This window comes from Amblyomma americanum, unplaced genomic scaffold (genome assembly GCF_052857255.1).
Source record: "Amblyomma americanum isolate KBUSLIRL-KWMA unplaced genomic scaffold, ASM5285725v1 scaffold_12, whole genome shotgun sequence".
In the NCBI taxonomy this organism is placed as follows: domain Eukaryota; kingdom Metazoa; phylum Arthropoda; class Arachnida; order Ixodida; family Ixodidae; genus Amblyomma; species Amblyomma americanum.
In genome coordinates this window covers 2509932-2528097 of record NW_027526484.1, presented here as the reverse complement: position 1 = coordinate 2528097, position 18166 = coordinate 2509932, and the positions used below count along the sequence as shown (strand labels likewise).

At 45.5% G+C, this 18166-nt stretch overlaps 1 protein-coding gene across 1 annotated transcript in view; it reads right to left on the bottom strand.

The window, feature by feature from the left end:
• Positions 1 to 18166, bottom strand: part of LOC144111886 (uncharacterized) — a 41604-nt gene that overhangs the window by 2714 nt on the left and 20724 nt on the right. The window contains exons 7-12 of the mRNA XM_077644913.1: positions 14014 to 15489; positions 9419 to 9900; positions 5479 to 5548; positions 4466 to 4612; positions 1971 to 3446; positions 980 to 1126 (exon numbers count right to left, since the gene is read on the bottom strand). Of these exons, the coding sequence (XP_077501039.1) occupies positions 980 to 1126; positions 1971 to 3446; positions 4466 to 4612; positions 5479 to 5548; positions 9419 to 9900; positions 14014 to 15489 (3798 nt within the window). The remainder of the gene's footprint in view (positions 1 to 979; positions 1127 to 1970; positions 3447 to 4465; positions 4613 to 5478; positions 5549 to 9418; positions 9901 to 14013; positions 15490 to 18166) is intronic.

Genomic DNA, 18166 nt, shown 5'->3' with positions numbered 1-18166 from the left:
GTACTGGCTAGTTTTGCCTGGAAAAAAAAAAGGACAGAAAAAAGTGCTGCCTGAAGGCATATGCTGTGACTGTGATTTACGTTTTTTCGGACAGCTCTAAACTTCCATCTTCCATTTCCTTAGACCTCTTGTAGTTGCCAATGGGCTGTGCTACATATACACACATATGAAAGAATGCAAGTCTTTGAAACAAGCTGCAAGATGCCTTGCTTCAAGTGACCACCTCAATACCAAGGCCCTAACTGTATGGCACTCCAGACCGGTTATGGGATATACGCTATGGCAAAAGCATTCCAACCAGCCGCCACATAGATACATGTCTAAGCTTCTCATATACATTGTGTCATGACACGTGTCGTAAATGTATGCAAGGAAGGACTGCCCCTGTCTGCGGTCAACTGCAAGAACGTATTGCAAGAGTAGACCATTCCCGCTCTGCAGGTAGCAGCTGTGGTTATTTACCGCCACTGGTGTCTCGCCTTCACCAGCTGCTCTTAGTTACTGCAGAATCTGGCGGCACTGATCCCCTTCAGTTCGGACTGGTAATAATTGCTGACTGCAGTCACCACTTGTAGTACGACAAAAAAAAAAAGGTGCTCCCTCGGATTTGCCATTGTTAAAAAGGTTTTATGATGAAACGGCCACCTCGGCAACACTTCGAGAGGCTTTTCAGCATCCTAGCAGAACAAACAGGAAAACCCATACTGGGTGACAAAACGTCTGTCACCTATGTCCTAAAGTCTGGGCAAAGTTGGAGGCGCCAGGTATGTAGAACCTATAAACAACATCAAACCATATTGCGACCTACGCAAACAGGAGCAGCATATGATAGGCATACGCAGCTTTGCCCCAATTTTGGCGTGAATATAAGTGCACTCAGGGTTAGCAGCAAGCATGAGCAGCACATTGTTGGTAGTAGCACGAGGAAGAACGTGATTTCAGTGGTGAGACAATATAACAGGTCAAGCAAGCAACTCACCATGGGCTGTTGGGTGCTTGTGCCCTTGTGTTGCAGTCATGCTGCCTTCTGGCGTCTCAGTTCCAGTAGTCTGATCCGGCCACGAAATCGTTGCTGGACTGTGCTCGGAGAGGGGACGTCTAATCCGTCTCTTCACCCATGGTCTGCCTGTATAAGGCATTGACACGACATCTGAAGCAGTACCTCTGAAGCAGTACCATCTGAAGCAGCAGCATGAATTAACTATGAATCTATGAATGGATGGTTTGGTTTCCTTGTGTTGTTGGAACTGTATACATGCCTCGTTCCAAACAATAAACACCAGTTGAAAGTCAGCGCTCGTGTGTGTCGTGTCTCCCTTCGTGTCCGTGTCTTAGTGAGCGCTGTTCTGGTTATAATGAGTTACCAACTCGCCCAAGGATCTGTTTTAACCCAGTATGGGTAGCTGTCCACCATCTAGTCATTGCAATATGCTGAGCTAAGGTCGGCGTAACGATGTTTTTCCACAACTGCCGCAATTATCCCTGCACTATGGTGTTGAGCTGCATATTGCTATGATTAGCATGACATTGGTCTAGTAGGAGCTAAGTGTCATGCTCTCTCTTTCTCTCGCACGCACGCGCGCACACACACTTAAAAATTAAAGAGACCAAATCAAATTATTTTTAATCATGATGGTAGCAGGCTGTGACTGCCGTTTAGCCCAATTACGAAACATGTCACCTTCATCCAAGCAACAAGCATCAGATTGCGATGCTTCGCAGTTACTGCCCATGAATAAAAGTTCATGCTGTCACCTAGTTACTTGTGATGGCATGATAACAGTCCTTTGACAGCTTGATATAATGCAGCCATATTGTTCCAACACACATTGAAAGCCTGCACTGTGTCCCTGCCATCCAGTGTTCTCACCCAAATTTTACAGTACGAGCTGCAAAGTGAAGCCATGCATCAGGTCATTCACAATGTACGCATGGTTCTGCAACCTGCACAAGAAATCAGAAATACTTACGCTCTGATTCAAATACAGCCTCTGGATGCGGTGACAGGCCAGACTCGGCCAGTTGAGGCAGCAGCGCCGTTGTGGTTGGCTGCACTGGCTCAGATGAAGCTGCAAGTGCCACGGACTCGAGGACAGAGGCCGGAGCAAGCTCGGGGGAAGCCGGCAGAGCCGTCACTGGCCCCTCCTGACCAAGATTTTGCTGCTTCAGTTCACAGCGAGCGGCAGATTCTGCCACCTGACTTAGCATAAAAAGGTCTGGTGGCCAAGCTGTCTGTGGTGGTTCTGACCGAGCAGGCACGTCCAGTCCTGTCTCCTGCACAGAGATAGCCCCAAGCGCCATCGGTCCTGCAACGTGCTCCAACATCCCTGCAATATCCTGTGGTAGTTTGGAGGAAGCTGAAGTCATCGTAAGTTCCTCCACAGCTTCCATTACAGGGGCCTGCAACTCCATCTTGGAGACAGCAGCAGACTTCAGCTCTTCTGACAGAGATGCCTGCGTGCTAGCTACCAATACATGTCTGGATTCAGATGCTTCTGAAAGAGGTGACACCTCCGGCAAAAGGCCTGGGTTCAGTGCAGATATAGCTACAGGCGCCATTGCCTCTTCAGCATGCTCCAGCTGCATTGCTGTTTCCTGGGGCAGCTCAAAGGATCCTGAAGTCACCATTAGTTCTCTCGCAGCTTCCATTGCAAGATTCTGCTGCTCCAGTTTGGAGGAAGTAAAAGGCTCCAGCTGCTCCTCCAGATATTCCTGCACACTAGCCCCCGACGGCTGTGTGGGTTGGGGTGGTTCTGAAGTAGGAGTCAGCTCTGGCACAGGCCTTAGGTCTGGTGCAGAGACAGATGCAAGCGCCATTGTGTCGTTGACGTGCTCCAGCATCCCTGCAGTCTCGTGTGGCAGTTTGGAAGAAACTGAAAGTGCCACAAGTTCCTTAACATCTCTCATTGCAAGATCCTGCTGCTCATCCAGAGATTCCTGCATGTGAGCCTCTGACAGTCTTTTGGGTTGGGGTGGTTCTGAAGTTACTTCCAGCACTAGCCCTGGCTCTGGTACAGAGATGGATGCAAATGCCATTTGCTCTTTGCCATGCTCCTGCCCCTCAGCCGCATCCTGTGGCAGTTCGAAGGAAGCCAAAGGCACCACAGGTTCCTCCAGAGTAGCAGGCTCCAGCTGCTCCTCCCGAGATACCTGCACACAAGCCTCCAACAGACGTGTGGGTTGGGATGGTCCTGGAGGAGGAGTAGACTCCGGCACTGGCTCTGGTGAAGAGGTCTCTGGCTCTGGTGGAGAGGCCACTGACTGCAGTGACCAGGGCAGCCATAGGGATATGGAGGGCAGGTCTGGTAAGGTGACCTCAAATTGGTCAACTTTGCTTTCCTCCCCACCATGTGGAGGAGATGGAGGCAAGGGAGTGAGCGACCGGCGATCCCCCATTTCTGCTCTCATGTTGATCAGCATGCTTCTCTCATCAGAGGCACCGTCACCTGCAAGTAAATTAACAAAGCAAAGTGCATTCTCCCATACTAAACACAACGAAATGTAGGGGGAAAACGTGAGTGAAAGTGAACACAGACGAAAATTAGTGACCAACCAACATATGTATGAAAAAAATTCACCATTCTACCTCGTTCATTTCAGACACAGATAATCGTAGAACAAAAAATTAAAAAAAATCCTCTCATACTACTTGGCCTGGGAAGAAGCTTTGTTCTTGTTCGATGATATCAAAATAAATTTCCCATGGTACAGCCTTTCTTGGCTTGAATAGTGTGGTTGGATTTTGCTGGAATTTTTTCCCTTTTTTGGTTCTCGTGAAAATCGAGGCAAAAACCTATGGGGAGAAGCGTGGAGGCTAGCGAGAACGGTTTAGTTTAAGTTGAGGACAGCACACCAAACTGAAGAAGAACGATAGGTGTAACGTTAAGCTGGAAGTGGGCAGATTGGGTGAGGGAACAAACGCAGGTTAATGACATCCTAGTCAAAATCAAGAGGAAGAAATGGGCTTGGGCAAGGCATGTAATGTGAAGACAAGATACCCCGATGGCCCTTAAGGTGGGTTCAGACAAGCGGACCGAATCGCGTATGGCCCGCGCGCGTCAGCGCGGTTATTGCGACACGTGACCAAGCATCTGTCAGTCGGTCTGGACGTCGAGCATTCACACGAATCCAGCGTACAATCTGCACGTCCTCTCTCCTGCAGCGTGCTTGCGGAACAAACAGGAAAACCCATACTGAGTGACAACACGTCTGTTACCTATGTCCCACAGTCTGAGCAAAGTTGGAGGCGCCAGGTATGTAGAACCTATAAACAACATCAAACCACATTGCGACCCATGCAAAGAGGAGCATATGGTATGCATACGCAGCTTTGCCCCCATTTTGGCGTGAATATAAGTGCACTCAGGGTTAGCAGCACGCATGAGCAGCACATTTTTGGTAGCAGCATGAGGAAGAACATGATTTCAGTGGTGAGACAATATAACAGGCCAAGCAAGCATCTCACCATGGGCTGTTGGGTGCTTGTGCCCTTGTGGTGCAGTCATACTGCCTTCTGACGTCTCAGTTCCAGTAGCCTGATCCAGCCGCAAAATCTTTGCTGGACTGTGCTTGGAGGGGAGACGTGCACACCGTCTCTTCAGCCTTTGTCCACCTGTATAAGGCATTGACACGACATCTGAAGCAGTACCCAGTATGGGCAGCTGCATTGCCCACCATCCAGTCATTGCAATATGCTGAGCTAAGCTTGGTGTAACGATGTTTTGCCACAACTGCTGCAATTATCCCTGCACTATAGTGTTGAGCTGCATATAAGAAAATCGCTATCATTAGCATGACACTGGTCTAGTAGGAGCTAAGTGTCATGCTCTAGGTTACTTGCCACATCAGTTCTGTAGCACATTTCAGTGTTTTTGTTTACCCATGATACACAAGGGTTTTAACCGTTACATATGGTGCATTGATGGCTGCGAGACAACAGCTAACTAACTTCATTTACTGGAAGACGCAGCCTCCAGAACAAACGAAAGCAGAAGAATACCTTACTATTATTTATCTTTTATTGTCTCTTGTCAAGTAGAGTAGTTACTAAGCATTCATTTGAGACAAGAGATAATTTACCAATCTAGAAGACATGCCACCAGTGAGAGCCAAACCAACGACCTATATGTTGTTTGTGCGACCCTACAACTTCATTAGCAGGTTCAGCTCTTTTCTTATACTTCGTTACATCTTCTTCTGTCTGAAATGATCACCCAATTACTTTTCCACTGTTCCAGCGACAATAAAGAATAAATCACAACAGTAATGTTTCCCTATGCTTTCCTTGGTTTCAAAGACTGTTAGGATCTTTAGTTTTTTGTATGCGTTCTAATACAACCTTAATCTTACCTATTCTCAGCTATACATGTACACAATAAAGGAGCTTAAGCTGATAACTTCCTGTTTTGTCCCCCACCCCTGAAATACAGCTGCCTCGTTCTTGCTTGCTATGGTGTTGACGTACAAATGCGAACGCACCTTGGTCTCTTGGAGCCTCCGAGGCTGCCTGGTTCCATGTCCGCACATATATCAACGCTCTGGAGCAGTTCTGCACACATGCAGAAACCACACGATGAACACATGAAGAACACATTCAATACACCTCTTTTAGAACCAATGCATGCAAGCAAATCTGCTGCAAGCTTTCGGATTCCTCCGCAGAGGCAGAAAGAAGGCCAAGAACACTCTGTGCCAGGTTCTCCCCGACCATAACCAAAGCTCTTCAAATTGTTGAACTGGCCTCCTTCATGCAAGACGGCGACGAACACACACAAGAGGGCCCTGGTGTCACCTCCTAAGCACATCGTCTGCCAACAGTTACAGACTGCCTCATATTGCTTCCAAGAAAATTATACAAAATGCTTTACTCATGGCTGCAGTCAGCTAGCTGCGCTAATCCTCATTCGGTCATGGAGCTGAAAAAAATTTCTGATTACATTTCGAGGCATTGTTCAAGACAGGCTGCTCCTCTTTTAGTTATCTAATACACAACAAAATGCAAAAACTGCCCTAAGACTGGAATAATCACAAAGTGAACAAGGGAAAGGAAAGTCTCAGATTGCTTGCCAATGTTTCGACAAGAGGTCTTGTCTTCGCCTGGGCATCCATCACTGGCATCCAAAGTGATGCAAGTATTTAAAGAAAGTGATTGTACAGTATTTTTAACCTTCACTTGCTGTAAGATATGCTCGAACACTTCCTGTACTCTAACCTAGGTAAAGCACTTCTAGGAAAATATCATTTTTCTCCTGGTCAGCACGGTTTTCCCTCCGGTTTATCATGCACAACACAACTAAATGAACTCGGATGGGAACCCGCACTACGCTAAAAGCTATAGCCCTGGGCATAGATGCATCAAGATCAGGTGAGCAATAACAGGGACTAGTTGGTAGTTCATCGTACACAAAATCACACCAGACTGATCACTAAAATGAGAAGCCACATTTGTGCACCCTTGTGTATTAGTCATCACCCCGGTGCGGTTTTCTGCACAAAGATTTCAGGAGCTCAGAGAACAAATGCTGTGATAACTCGGACTCGTTGCTTCGGTTGAGCAATACGTAGCATATAGTGCCTAGATATGTTTTATTAGAAGCATACCTCCCAATATAGCAAACTAATTTGCACCAGACATATTTGCAACCAGTTTAAAAACTGATCAACAAGTATATGCACAATCTTCTTTTGCAAAAAAATTGCCACACCTAGTTAGCTTTCATTTTCATAATAATCTCGAGAGGATAAGCAATTGTTTACCCTTGCATAAACAGTACGTTGTTCTGAACAGTGTAACATCAGATCTATAAAGTGCACTTTTATTCCTTGTGTTGTGAGGGCCAGTGTCAGTGCCGCGAGCAGGTGTCAAAGTGGAGCACTGTGGAACAAGCTGATGGGGACGGCAACGCGGTGGCCTGGGGGAAGGGCGCAGGAACTGGACATGCGTGGTGCTTGGTATGAGCGGGGAGGACTGCCGCGGTGGAGACATACACGTGCGTGAACTGCGGCATGCGAAGGACACCGGCATGGGGGAGTGCGCGACGGTATATGACCTTGGTCTAGTAAATAAACTTTGAGGCCTAATAGTGTCAATAAATGACTGAGCAGCAGACCTTCCATCCACCATCATCAGGCCATACGCTAATGACTGTGCTGTATACTGTCCAATCAAATTCCTTGACGATGTGTCTATTTTGCAGTCTAAAGTCAAAAAAGTCTCTCTCTGGTGCAATCTATGGCAGATGACTTTCAGTACTGAAAAATGTTATGTGCAGTTTACAAAAAGAAAGGATGAAAAAAGCCCTCCCTTAGCTCGTGTAAAACAAATAATGTGGTTTGAACTACAGAAACTGTTAAATATATTGAAGTTACATTTACTGAAGTGCTTCACTGGCCTAATCATACTAAATTACAGCAAAAAGCTTATTGTTTTTTACCAAAGTGATTTTTAAGCACACTCAGTCATCCTTGAAAGTAAACATACCTGACTAACATTATGTCTGCCTTAGAATATGAATGTATAACTTGGGATCAACACAAAAGAAACCTCACAGATAAAATGGAACAAGCGCAAAAAAGGAAGCAGTACGCTTTGTCACAGGAAATTATCATTTTGCTGGCAGAGGCTATGCAATGTAAGTAAAGCCCTTCGTTTTTCATGTAAAACACACTTTTACCTGGTTTTTGCACACCGAACTTTTCTTAAGAATCAGGTCAAACCCGATTTTTCCCTGAAAGTGGGCCGGCCTTCTAGACCATATTGGTCTTCAGCTCACAAAGCTCAAGACACCACAAGAAAATTTGTGGATATCTAAAGCTTATTGCAGAGGGGTGTCTTTGGTCAATCAAGGACCCTGAACCTCTTTTAATTCTTGTTCTTATGAGGTGGACGAATCTGAGGACAAGTTCGAAAAGGACGATGTAGAAACGAGAGGCCAGAACATGGGTGCCGACAAGACGTTGTATATCAATTTCGCTTAGGAAGCACCATCCACGCTGACAACACCCTGACCCAACACCTTCCGCATTTAAAATCGTCGCTATGATGTTTAATGTTTTCACATAATACAAATAATGGCAGGATGTGGTATTGCTCAGACGCGGGAGTCTCTCATGGGAGACTGATAGAGTATGCGATGGAATATTTGTAACAGGGTATAAAAAAATCTTAACTAGTAAATAACTTTTTACTGGAATCTGCAATTTCCATTTTGTTTATGAAATATTGAGCAAAACAAGAAAATTTCGTGTCTAGCAGAAAAACAAATCATTGCCATTATACTGTCTTGTGTACCAAAAAAGCCCAAACTACGTAAAATTTTTTTTCTGAGTAACCCAATTTTCACCCAAATTTGAGCTAGAAAAATATGGTCGGTTTTCTACACCCCCCACATCGGAAATGCAGTTTAGACGCTGTATGGCACCACTACAGTAGTTAGTAGCGTAGCAATATCTTAGTAGTTGGATCTTGAACTTAGACCTTCAAGCTTTTTAGACAGGAACTTTAGTGTGTATTGATCCCAAATATGCCATTTTTGCAAAATCGAAATTTTTGCACTTTTTGATCATTTCAAGACCCGCGTCTCACCTTAAGGGGTGAAGCTGGTCATAAAAAAAATTTTAATACCTCAGTCACAACTATGAAACTTTCAGGGAACATGTGGTTTAGCCTCCCTATTCCAAATATATGTCATTTAATTTTGTGTAGAGCAAGTAGTTGTGCACTTATGTAATACGTTATGTAAGTTTTTTGCCGAGAGCTTTGAAGGAATTCTGCTGCAGGGAACTTACCAAAATGCATCCCATTGGTTTCTCTTGACATTGAAGAATGCAATAAAAGTAAAATTATCGTCCTATCTATCATAGAACTGGTTACACGATTTTGAAGTCGCCACTGCAAAAACAAATAAAACTTTTTCTTCCAGCCATGAAGTGGCAACTTCAGAACAATATAACTCAACTTCTATGATAGGCGGCAAGTAATTTTACCCTTATTTTATTCCGGTAAACCAATGACATGTCTTTTAGCAAGTTCTGTGCTGAAAAATTCCTAAAAACTCTCGGCGAAAAGCTTACATAAAATATTACGTAAGTGCTCAAGTGCCTGTTTTGCACAAAATGAAAAGACATCACAGAAATCAGCACGAAAAAAAAACACTTTCCCTGAAGATTTCAGAATTGTGAATTCACTAATTTTTTTTCTAACAGCAACTTCCCGTGAACCGCCCACACACATCAATTGTAGCCAAAGAAAATAAAAACCGACAGTGCAGAACAAGTATACAGCAGCAAATATGGACAGCCAACAGTCAGCAAGTACATGCCAATGGGAGCCTAATGGCCAGCTTCATCGCAACCTGACTTGATTCAATATGAACTGTCAAAACGCAAATGACGAAGGTGTGTTTCTGACTTCACCCACCTGTTCCTGGCCCGGTACTTCCTGCCCCCTGACCAGAAGTGGTGCCACTCCTGATGACTGCTCCTGGCCACATGAGGCACATCTCCTGTCCCTCAGCTCCGTAGGGTGATGCAAGTCTGGCCTAAACCACAGCCCGAGCTCGTTTCTAAACAGCTGCATGTTGTCCGAAATCTGCCCCAATTTTTCTACTATTGCCATCAGTGCCGCCAGCACCGACCCCATTTGCTGTGGCTGCAGTGGGCACTCTTGTCCAGTTGTGGCACTTTGCTCCGCCTCCTCCGACGAACTCTCCTCCCTTGATGGCCTTGCCCTGCTAGGTAAGTGCGCTGCCTCAGCTGGCTGTGTCCCCTCTCGCAGCTGCCCTGTGCCGGAGGCCGTCAACGTTGCAGCCGCGGAAGTCCGCACTGTCATGGGGCAAACCACAGGGAGCTCGGCTCCAAGGTCGCGCTGCTCGGCTGGTGACGCAGCTGCTGCTGGGTGCGCTGCAATCAGGAACAGGAAATGTGTCACCTGGGTTATTTCCAAAATCCCCACCGAGAGCAGAAAACCTTAAATTGACTTTTTTTTTGCAAATAGGCATTCAATAGCTCCTCCCCAAGGTTTCAAACAAAAAGTATTCAAAGAGTGCCCCACTTCAAACGCGCCCTCATAAAGAATGGAAAGCATACACCTAGGAAGACACAACTGATATCTCTGCAAAGTTAAATTTAATCAATCACTAACTAATAACGCAATTTGCAAACTATTACGGATATTTGGATGACATTGATGGGCTAATTATACATGCTGGTAAACATGAGCACGAGACAAAGAGGGTCCAACTCCATATCAGGCTCCATGTATTGAGCAGAGACTTCCTTTTTTTCTTGCAATTTCACGCCCCCATTGAGGTGCAGCTATCCTATTTCATTTCCTCCAATGGCAAAAGGTAGCGGTGGCGGAGAAAACTAGGTAAGGGTTAGCTCAAGAAAAGGAGGTAAAAACAAATTTGGCAAAGGCATAGCATTCTTCAACATTTCCCCTTCATTTGCAGGCTTTAGCACCACGCTTTACTTGTGAGCTTGTTAATTGTTTCACCTGGACAATGCATAAGTGCAATGGCGACGATTCTGACACTGAAACCAACCAAAGTATCAAGTGCATCGATGAGTGTCACGTTGGTTGGCAGTCTTTAAATGCATTTCGCCGCAGACGGACCCAGCAGGAGCAGATCGACAGCAATTTCTTTTCTAAAAACGCACTCAATCAAATGGCCTCTCCACTCTTAGGTAAGAGGTTAGGTATAAGCTACAGAAGCAGCCTGCAGACACCTTGCCTCATACGTTCCTCAGTGATGCAAGGTGAAGCTACCCACCCACACCTTGAATGCCGCCAGCAGCACTGTCGGCAGAAATATCTCCCTACCGATTTCCAAATGCACATGCACACACAGAGGAACAAATCAGTCAGTGGTGCAAGTACACAAAAAACCATAGAGAAGCTAGAAGGACAATTAACAAATCAATACTACTTGCAAACCTATCCTGTAAAAGATTTCACCATTGAGAGATAGAAGTGGCCAAGAAATGAGGCATTTTCATAATTAACACTGACTTTGCTTCGCCTATTCGCTATATCCAAAAAAAAAGAGAGACACCCTGCATTCACCTCCAGTTTTGTTTACACTGTCTGTGCTAATGGCTCACACTTTCCAAGAACACTACTCTTAGCTGAAGTATGTTCCTGTCCTACCCCGGCAAAAGAGAAAAACCTCTTGACAAGCAGGATAAAAAAAAAATTGTCTGTGCTTAGCGTAACGTTATACTGTTTAAAGGCAATAAATAACTGCGGAAAAAATTGACACTCTCATGCGCACCTCATGCTCTGTGACATCCTACCTCTGATCTGAAAATGCAAAAGCCTGGTCGTGGTGAGGCACAGGACACACATGCAGAAAAGCTGGCATCGTCATCGGCATTGGCGTCATTATCCGTGAGCGAAAAATACACGAAAAATCCCCAGAGAAGCAACCTAGGAGGCAGGTGGGGCACCTCGGTCACATGGCTTTTGTGATGTCATCAAAACCTGTCTGCCGGATTGTGAGCAAACTGCCCACCATGGCAGGTGGAATTTAAATTTGATTTCGTTTGATGGGGTTTAACATCCCAGAGCAACTCAGGCTATGAGTGATGCCGCAGTGGAGGACTCTGGTAATTTACACCACATGGGGTCCTTTCACGTGCATTGACATCGCACAGCACACGGGGCCTCCAGCATTTCATCTTCACTGAAATGTGACTGCCACGGCCAGAAGATCAACCTGGGTCTCACACGCCCCACTGCTGGCAGCACCTGCCATTGCAGGGCAAGGAGCGGTAGGAGGAGCCCTTATGGTCGACAATGATCAATTCCACATATATGGTGGCACTAAACCATTAACGCTATCACGTCAAACTCTTCAGGTGGAGCTTAAGTTTCCCCTCCAATTTTCCCTTCTCATCTGCACTGCCACTTACGTCAAACAGAATAATTCTTGAGTGGCAGTGGTTGAGTAAGCATGAGTCCACAAAGAATAAAGGTTTGAACATGGTTGAAAATTTGCACGTAATAACTGCATATGCTCAGGACAGAAAACAATGTATATTGCGACACAACATAAAACTACTTGCAGACCTGTGCACTACTACTACGTGGCGTTCAATTGAGTGGAACAGTACGAGCATGAAATCTGAATTTTTATCACGAATCCTTCCTCTTCATGAAGGGTACTTTCCAGCTGATTTTTAATGCCTGCTTCGAGGAGTCTGGCCCTCCATGGGTAGGCTTTTCCATAGCCACCTTTTCTTAAAGAGAAAAATAACTAGAGTTAAAAGGGAAATGACCATTACACCCCGATTTCACTCTGGAGATCAAAAAGCCTGGATACTTTGAAGTTGCTCCTGCGCCAGCAGTGTGTGAATGGCTGAGGTTCTAACACAGAAGCAGACCACAGCAGCAAGACCACAGTTCAAACAGACACTGACAGGCGCAGCCAACTTTTGCAGCAGGCAGTTGTTGCAATTCAAGTAGAGACAATACGAATCCACAATATGGGCAGTGTCAAAGAACTGGAGAATTATGCCCATGCTCTAGACCCTACAGCTGCCACTGCACCTTTCCAGGCTTATGCACAGTCCACAGATGCTTATATTTTATGATTCAGCTAGATGTGGGCATAACTGTTAGTAAACTGTTTTGCAAAGAAAACATGAAGCAGCAGACAATACCTGGATTCTTTTGCCAGGCAACTTTCTCTGTCAGCATCAAAAAAGCCCCTAAGCTAAGCTGGTGATGACAATCAACAGAGTGGGGATCATGGTGGAAACGGCAAAAACGAAGGTCAATGTGGAGGTCGCCCGCAAACAATATTGTCTCCTGAGGAGACCACCGAGTCTGGGCTAGCAAATACTATAGACCTCAGGCACACCAGTGACTTTTTTCCAGCAAGAATGTAGCGACAAATCCTAGGCACACAGGCATGGATCATATGACTGCAGAAAGTACATGTTCCTTAGCCAACTTAGCTGTATTCTCACAGATCAGTATGAAGATAGCCATTCTGAAGCACTAACATTGTTGCGTCTAAAAGCCACTTAACCTCCCAAACACAGATATTGCTGCAAAAGAAAATAACTGCAAGAGAATCCTTAAGCATAAGCCAGTGACTGCAACAAAGTGGGGACCATGGTGGAACTGACCAAGCTGGAAGTCAACATGGAGGTTATCTGCAAATACAGTCTTTCGAAGTGACTACAAAGCGTCCATCTGCCGTGGTGGCTCAGTGGTTAGGGCACTTGGATACTGAGCTGAAGGATCTGGGCTTAGTATCAGGAACGGCGGCCGCGTTTCGATGGAGGCAAAACACAAAAGGCGCCCATGTGCTGTGCGATAGTGGTTTCAGTTACTTTGGAGCCTTCCGCTACGATGCACATCATGGGCTTCAGGAAGTAAAACCTTCCAATTTGCAATTTTTTGTAAATCACGTCCAACCTCAAGCAAAGCAGTGGCTTCTTTACGTAGTACTGCAGTGATATGAACATTAGTGGTGTGACACTGGTGGACTGCACTAGACACTGAAAATGGGGCATTAATTATGCTCTGAACTTTTTAAGATTACATTATGCTGCACTCGGATGCATTCTCAAATTCATCCTCTCTCTCACACACACACACACACACGCATGCACACGCACACACACAAATTAAAAAGAGACCAAATCAAATTATTTCTTAATCATGATGGCAGCAGGCTGTTACTGCCGTTTAGCCCAATTACGAAACATATCACCTTCATCCAAGCAACAAGCCTCAGATTGCGATGCTTCGCAGTTACTGCCCATGAATAAAAGTCCATGCTGTCACCTAGTTACTTGTGATGGCATCATAACAATCCTTTGACAGCTTGATATAATGCAGCCATATTGTTCCAACACGCATTGAAAGCCTGCACTGTGTCCCTGCCATCCAGTGTTCTCACCCAAATTTTAGAGTACAAGCTGCAAAGTGAAGCCATGCATCAGGTCATTCACAACGTACGCATGGTTCTGCAACCTGCACAAGAAATCAGAAATACTTACGCTCTGATTCAAATGCAGCCTCTGGATGGGGTGACAGGCCAGACTCGGCCAGTTGAGGCAGCAGCGCCGTTGTGGTTGGCTGCACTGGCTCAGATGAAGCTGCAAGTGCCACGGACTCAAGCACAGGGGCCGGAGCAAGCTCGGGGGAAGCCGGCAGAGCCGTCACTGGCGCCTCCTGACCAAGATTTTCCTGCTTCAGTTCACAGCGAGCGGCAGATTCTGCCACCTGACTTAGCATAAAAAGGTCTGGTGGCCAAGCTGTCTGTGGTGGTTCTGACCGAACAAGCACGTCCAGTCCTGTCTCCTGCACAGAGATAGCCCCAAGCGCCATCGGTTCTGCAACGTGCTCCAACATCCCTGCAATATCCTGTGGTAGTTTGGAGGAAGCTGAAGTCATCGTAAGTTCCTCCACAGCTTTCATTACAGGGGCCTGCAACTCCATCTTGGAGACAGCAGCAGACTTCAGCTCTTCTGACAGAGATGCCTGCGTGCTTGCTACCAATACATGTCTGGGTTCAGATGCTTCTGAAAGAGGTGACACCTCCGGCAATAGGCCTGGCTTCAGTGCAGATATAGATACAGGCGCCATTGCCTCTTCAGCATGCTCCAGCTGCATTGCTGTTTCCTGGGGCAGCTCAAAGGATCCTGAAGTCACCATCAGTTCTCTCGCAGCTTCCATTGCAAGATTCTGCTGCTCCCGTTTGGAGGAAGTAAAAGGCTCCAGCTGCTCCTCCAGATATTCCTGCACACTATCCCACGACGGCTGTGTGGGTTGGGGTGGTTCTGAAGTAGGAGTCAGCTCTGGCACAGGCCTTAGGTCTGGTGCAGAGACAGATGCAAGCGCCATTGTGTCGTTGACGGGCTCCAGCATCCCTGCAGTTTCGTGTGGCAGTTTGGAAGAAACTGAAAGTGCCACAAGTTCTTTAACATCTCTCATTTCAAAATCCTGCTGCTCATCCAGAGATTCCTGCATGTGAGCCTCTGACAGTCGCATGGGTTGGGGTGGTTCTGAAGTCACTTCCAGCACTAGCCCTGGCTCTGGTATAGAGATGGGTGCAAATGCCGTTTGCTCTTTGCCATGCTCCTGCCCCTCAGCTGCATCCTGTGGCAGTTCGAAGGAAGCCAAAGGCACCACAGGTTCCTCCAGAGTAGCAGGCTCCAGCTGCTCCTCCCGAGATACCTGCACACAAGCCTCCAACAGTCGTGTGGGTTGGGATGATTCTGGAGGAGGAGTAGACTCCGGCACTGGCTCTGGTGGAGAGGTCTCTGGCTCTGATGGAGAGGCCACTGACAGCGGTGACCAGGCCAGCCATGGGGATTTGGAGGGCAGCTCTGGCAAGGTGACCTCAAATTGGTCAACCTTGCTTTCCTCTCCACCATGTGGAGGCGATGGAGGCAAGGGAGTGAGCGACCGGGGATCCCCCATTTCTGCTATCATGTTGAGCAGCATGCTTCTCTCATCAGAGGCACCATCACCTGCAAGTAAATAACAAAGCAAAGTGCGTTCTCGCATACTAAACACAACCAAATGTAGGGAGAAAACGTGAGTGAAAATGAACACAGACGTAAATTAGTGACCAACCAACATATGTATGAAAAACATTCACCATTCTACCTCGTTCATTTCAGACGCAGATAATCGTAGAACAAAACAAAATAAAAACAAAAATCCTATCATACTACATGGCCTGGGAAGAAGCTTTGTTCTTGTTCGACGACATCAAAATCAATTTCCAGTGATACAGCCTTTCTTGGCTGAATAGTGTGGTGGGAATTTGCTGGAATTTTTTCCCTTTTTTGGTTCTTGTGAAAATCGAGGCAAAAACCTATGGGGCAGAAGCATGGAGGCTAGTGAAAAGGGTTTAGCTTAAGTTGAGGACAGCACACCAAACTAAAGAAGAACAATAGGTGTAACGTTAAGCTGGAAGTGGGCAGAGTGGGTGAGGGAACAAACGCAGGTTAATGACATCCTAGTCAAAATCAAGAGGAAGAAATGGGCTTGGACAGGGCATGTAATGTGAAGACAAGACAATCGATAGCCCTTAAGGGTAACAGAATGGATTCCACGGGAAGGGAAGTGTAGCAGAAGGCGGCAGAAAGTTAGGTGGGCGGATGTGATTAAGAAGTTTGCGGGGATAGGGTGGTGGCATCTGGCACAGGACAGATTTAATTGGAGAGATATGAGGGAGGCCTTCGTCCTGGAGTGGGCGTAGTCGAGGTGATGACGATGATGGAAATAAAATACCAACACAAGAATATAGAATGAAACCTTATGTCTATTGCGGAAGGGAATTAAAAAACGGCACCAGGGCTATAAAGCCTGCAATAGTCTCTTAATTTGTCAAAAAAATGATTACTGTGAGGAATGCTGTGCCTAACACTAGCAAGACCGTATAGACGGCCATGCTTTGTGAAGTCAAACTCCACAAAACATCAGTGCCTTTGCAGAAACAAGGCACCATGCATCACCAATACGACCAACTTACATTCTTGCTTGATGGCCAAGTAAAAAAAAAAATCATTGGAAATTTCAAATGGAACCAATTCGACTTTCCAATTGGTTCCAAGTGGATTTTACGATTGTAACCAATTGGTTTCAGTTGTGTTTTTAGCCACTTGGCCAATTGGACTCCACTGGATCAACTGGACCAATGAATTGGACCCATTAGGCCTTGGGCAGCTTTTGCATCCAGAAAATATTCATAACATATACATCACAATTAAGTTGTGAAAAATATACGATGTGAGAAATATTTCTACAAGTCAACATATTAATGTCCAAAAGGAAAACTGAGTTGCTTGGACTGGTGCCAATCAACAAATTTTTACCACGGAATTAAAAACCATAAGAATTTATGGATATCAAGGCCAAAAGACAAGCGTAAATCACACACAAGAAACACTACACATTCAGACACTAATAGCATATAAATTAGCTCGATATGTACATGCAAAGAACACACTTGCGTTCCAACTTATATACCCCATTAATGAGGCTCTCATGCTGGGGCCAGTGATGCTTGCCCACTGAGCACGGTTATTTAATTTCGACCACAGTGGTGGTGCAAGTGGTGGATACAACTTAGGCAGTGGTAGTGCAGATAATGAATACAATTTAGCAGGATAAGCTGTTGATAGCTCTTAATATAAAAGCCATGTTACTTCTGCCTTGTTAGCAAATATGCAAATGTTCACATGGATACATTGGGTGCAGTTGTATAGACCAATTGGGTTCACCAGTTGGAAACTCAATTGATCCAAATCTAACCAATTGGAAACTCAATTGGTATAATCGGATACTCCATTTGGACTATCCACTTGGCACACCATTCAAATTGGAACCATCTGTAAACTCAATTGGTCCAATTGGAACCAGCTGATAATGCAATTGGTTCCAACTGTTTTCTTTTCTACTGGGCATCATTCACTAAACACCTCAGGTCTTTCCTTTCTCGTTTTTTGCGCCTTGCTTCAAGCAGAAAGAGAGACCTTTCCTTCAAAGAGAAAAAAAAGCAAGCAAGGCTGCTTTACAACAGTGTGTTCAGCGACCATTGAGCTAAACAAAGAACAACACTAGACAGGGGTATTCTTTGATCAAATCCTATCGACACCTAGAATAACACTATAGGTTGAGATAATGCTTCGACTCGGCGTTTCTTTTTAAGTATGGAGACCATTAATGTAAAGCACCAAAAGACTTAGCACTAACTCACAAAACTGCAGACAGTCAAGGACTAGTAGCTAATTAACCCATTTGAAGTACCTAAATGCTGTTTATCTCGATCTAACATGCAGTTGCCCACTGCCTAGGCAAGCAGCTACTCATAAGCAAAAGACAAGAAGACAAGGAATCATGGTGCTTTGTCTAAGGAATTCTCATGGGTGGATGTCACCAGAACCCCCAGACAGCAGGCTGCAGAGGAAGCACTATGGCTACATCTTGTACGCTAAGACTAACCTAGATGTTTCTCATGTTTGGCAACAACTTTTTTCCCTATTCATTCCTTTGTCTCCATGGATTGGCCAGCTCTGCCATCCATACTGGAGCCCGTGAATCACATGGTTTGTTAACCTGTCAATGATGCTGTCACAATTAAGTTGCAGCGGTATACCAACTGTAGAAATAAAAAATAATAAAGTTGAGAAGTGGATT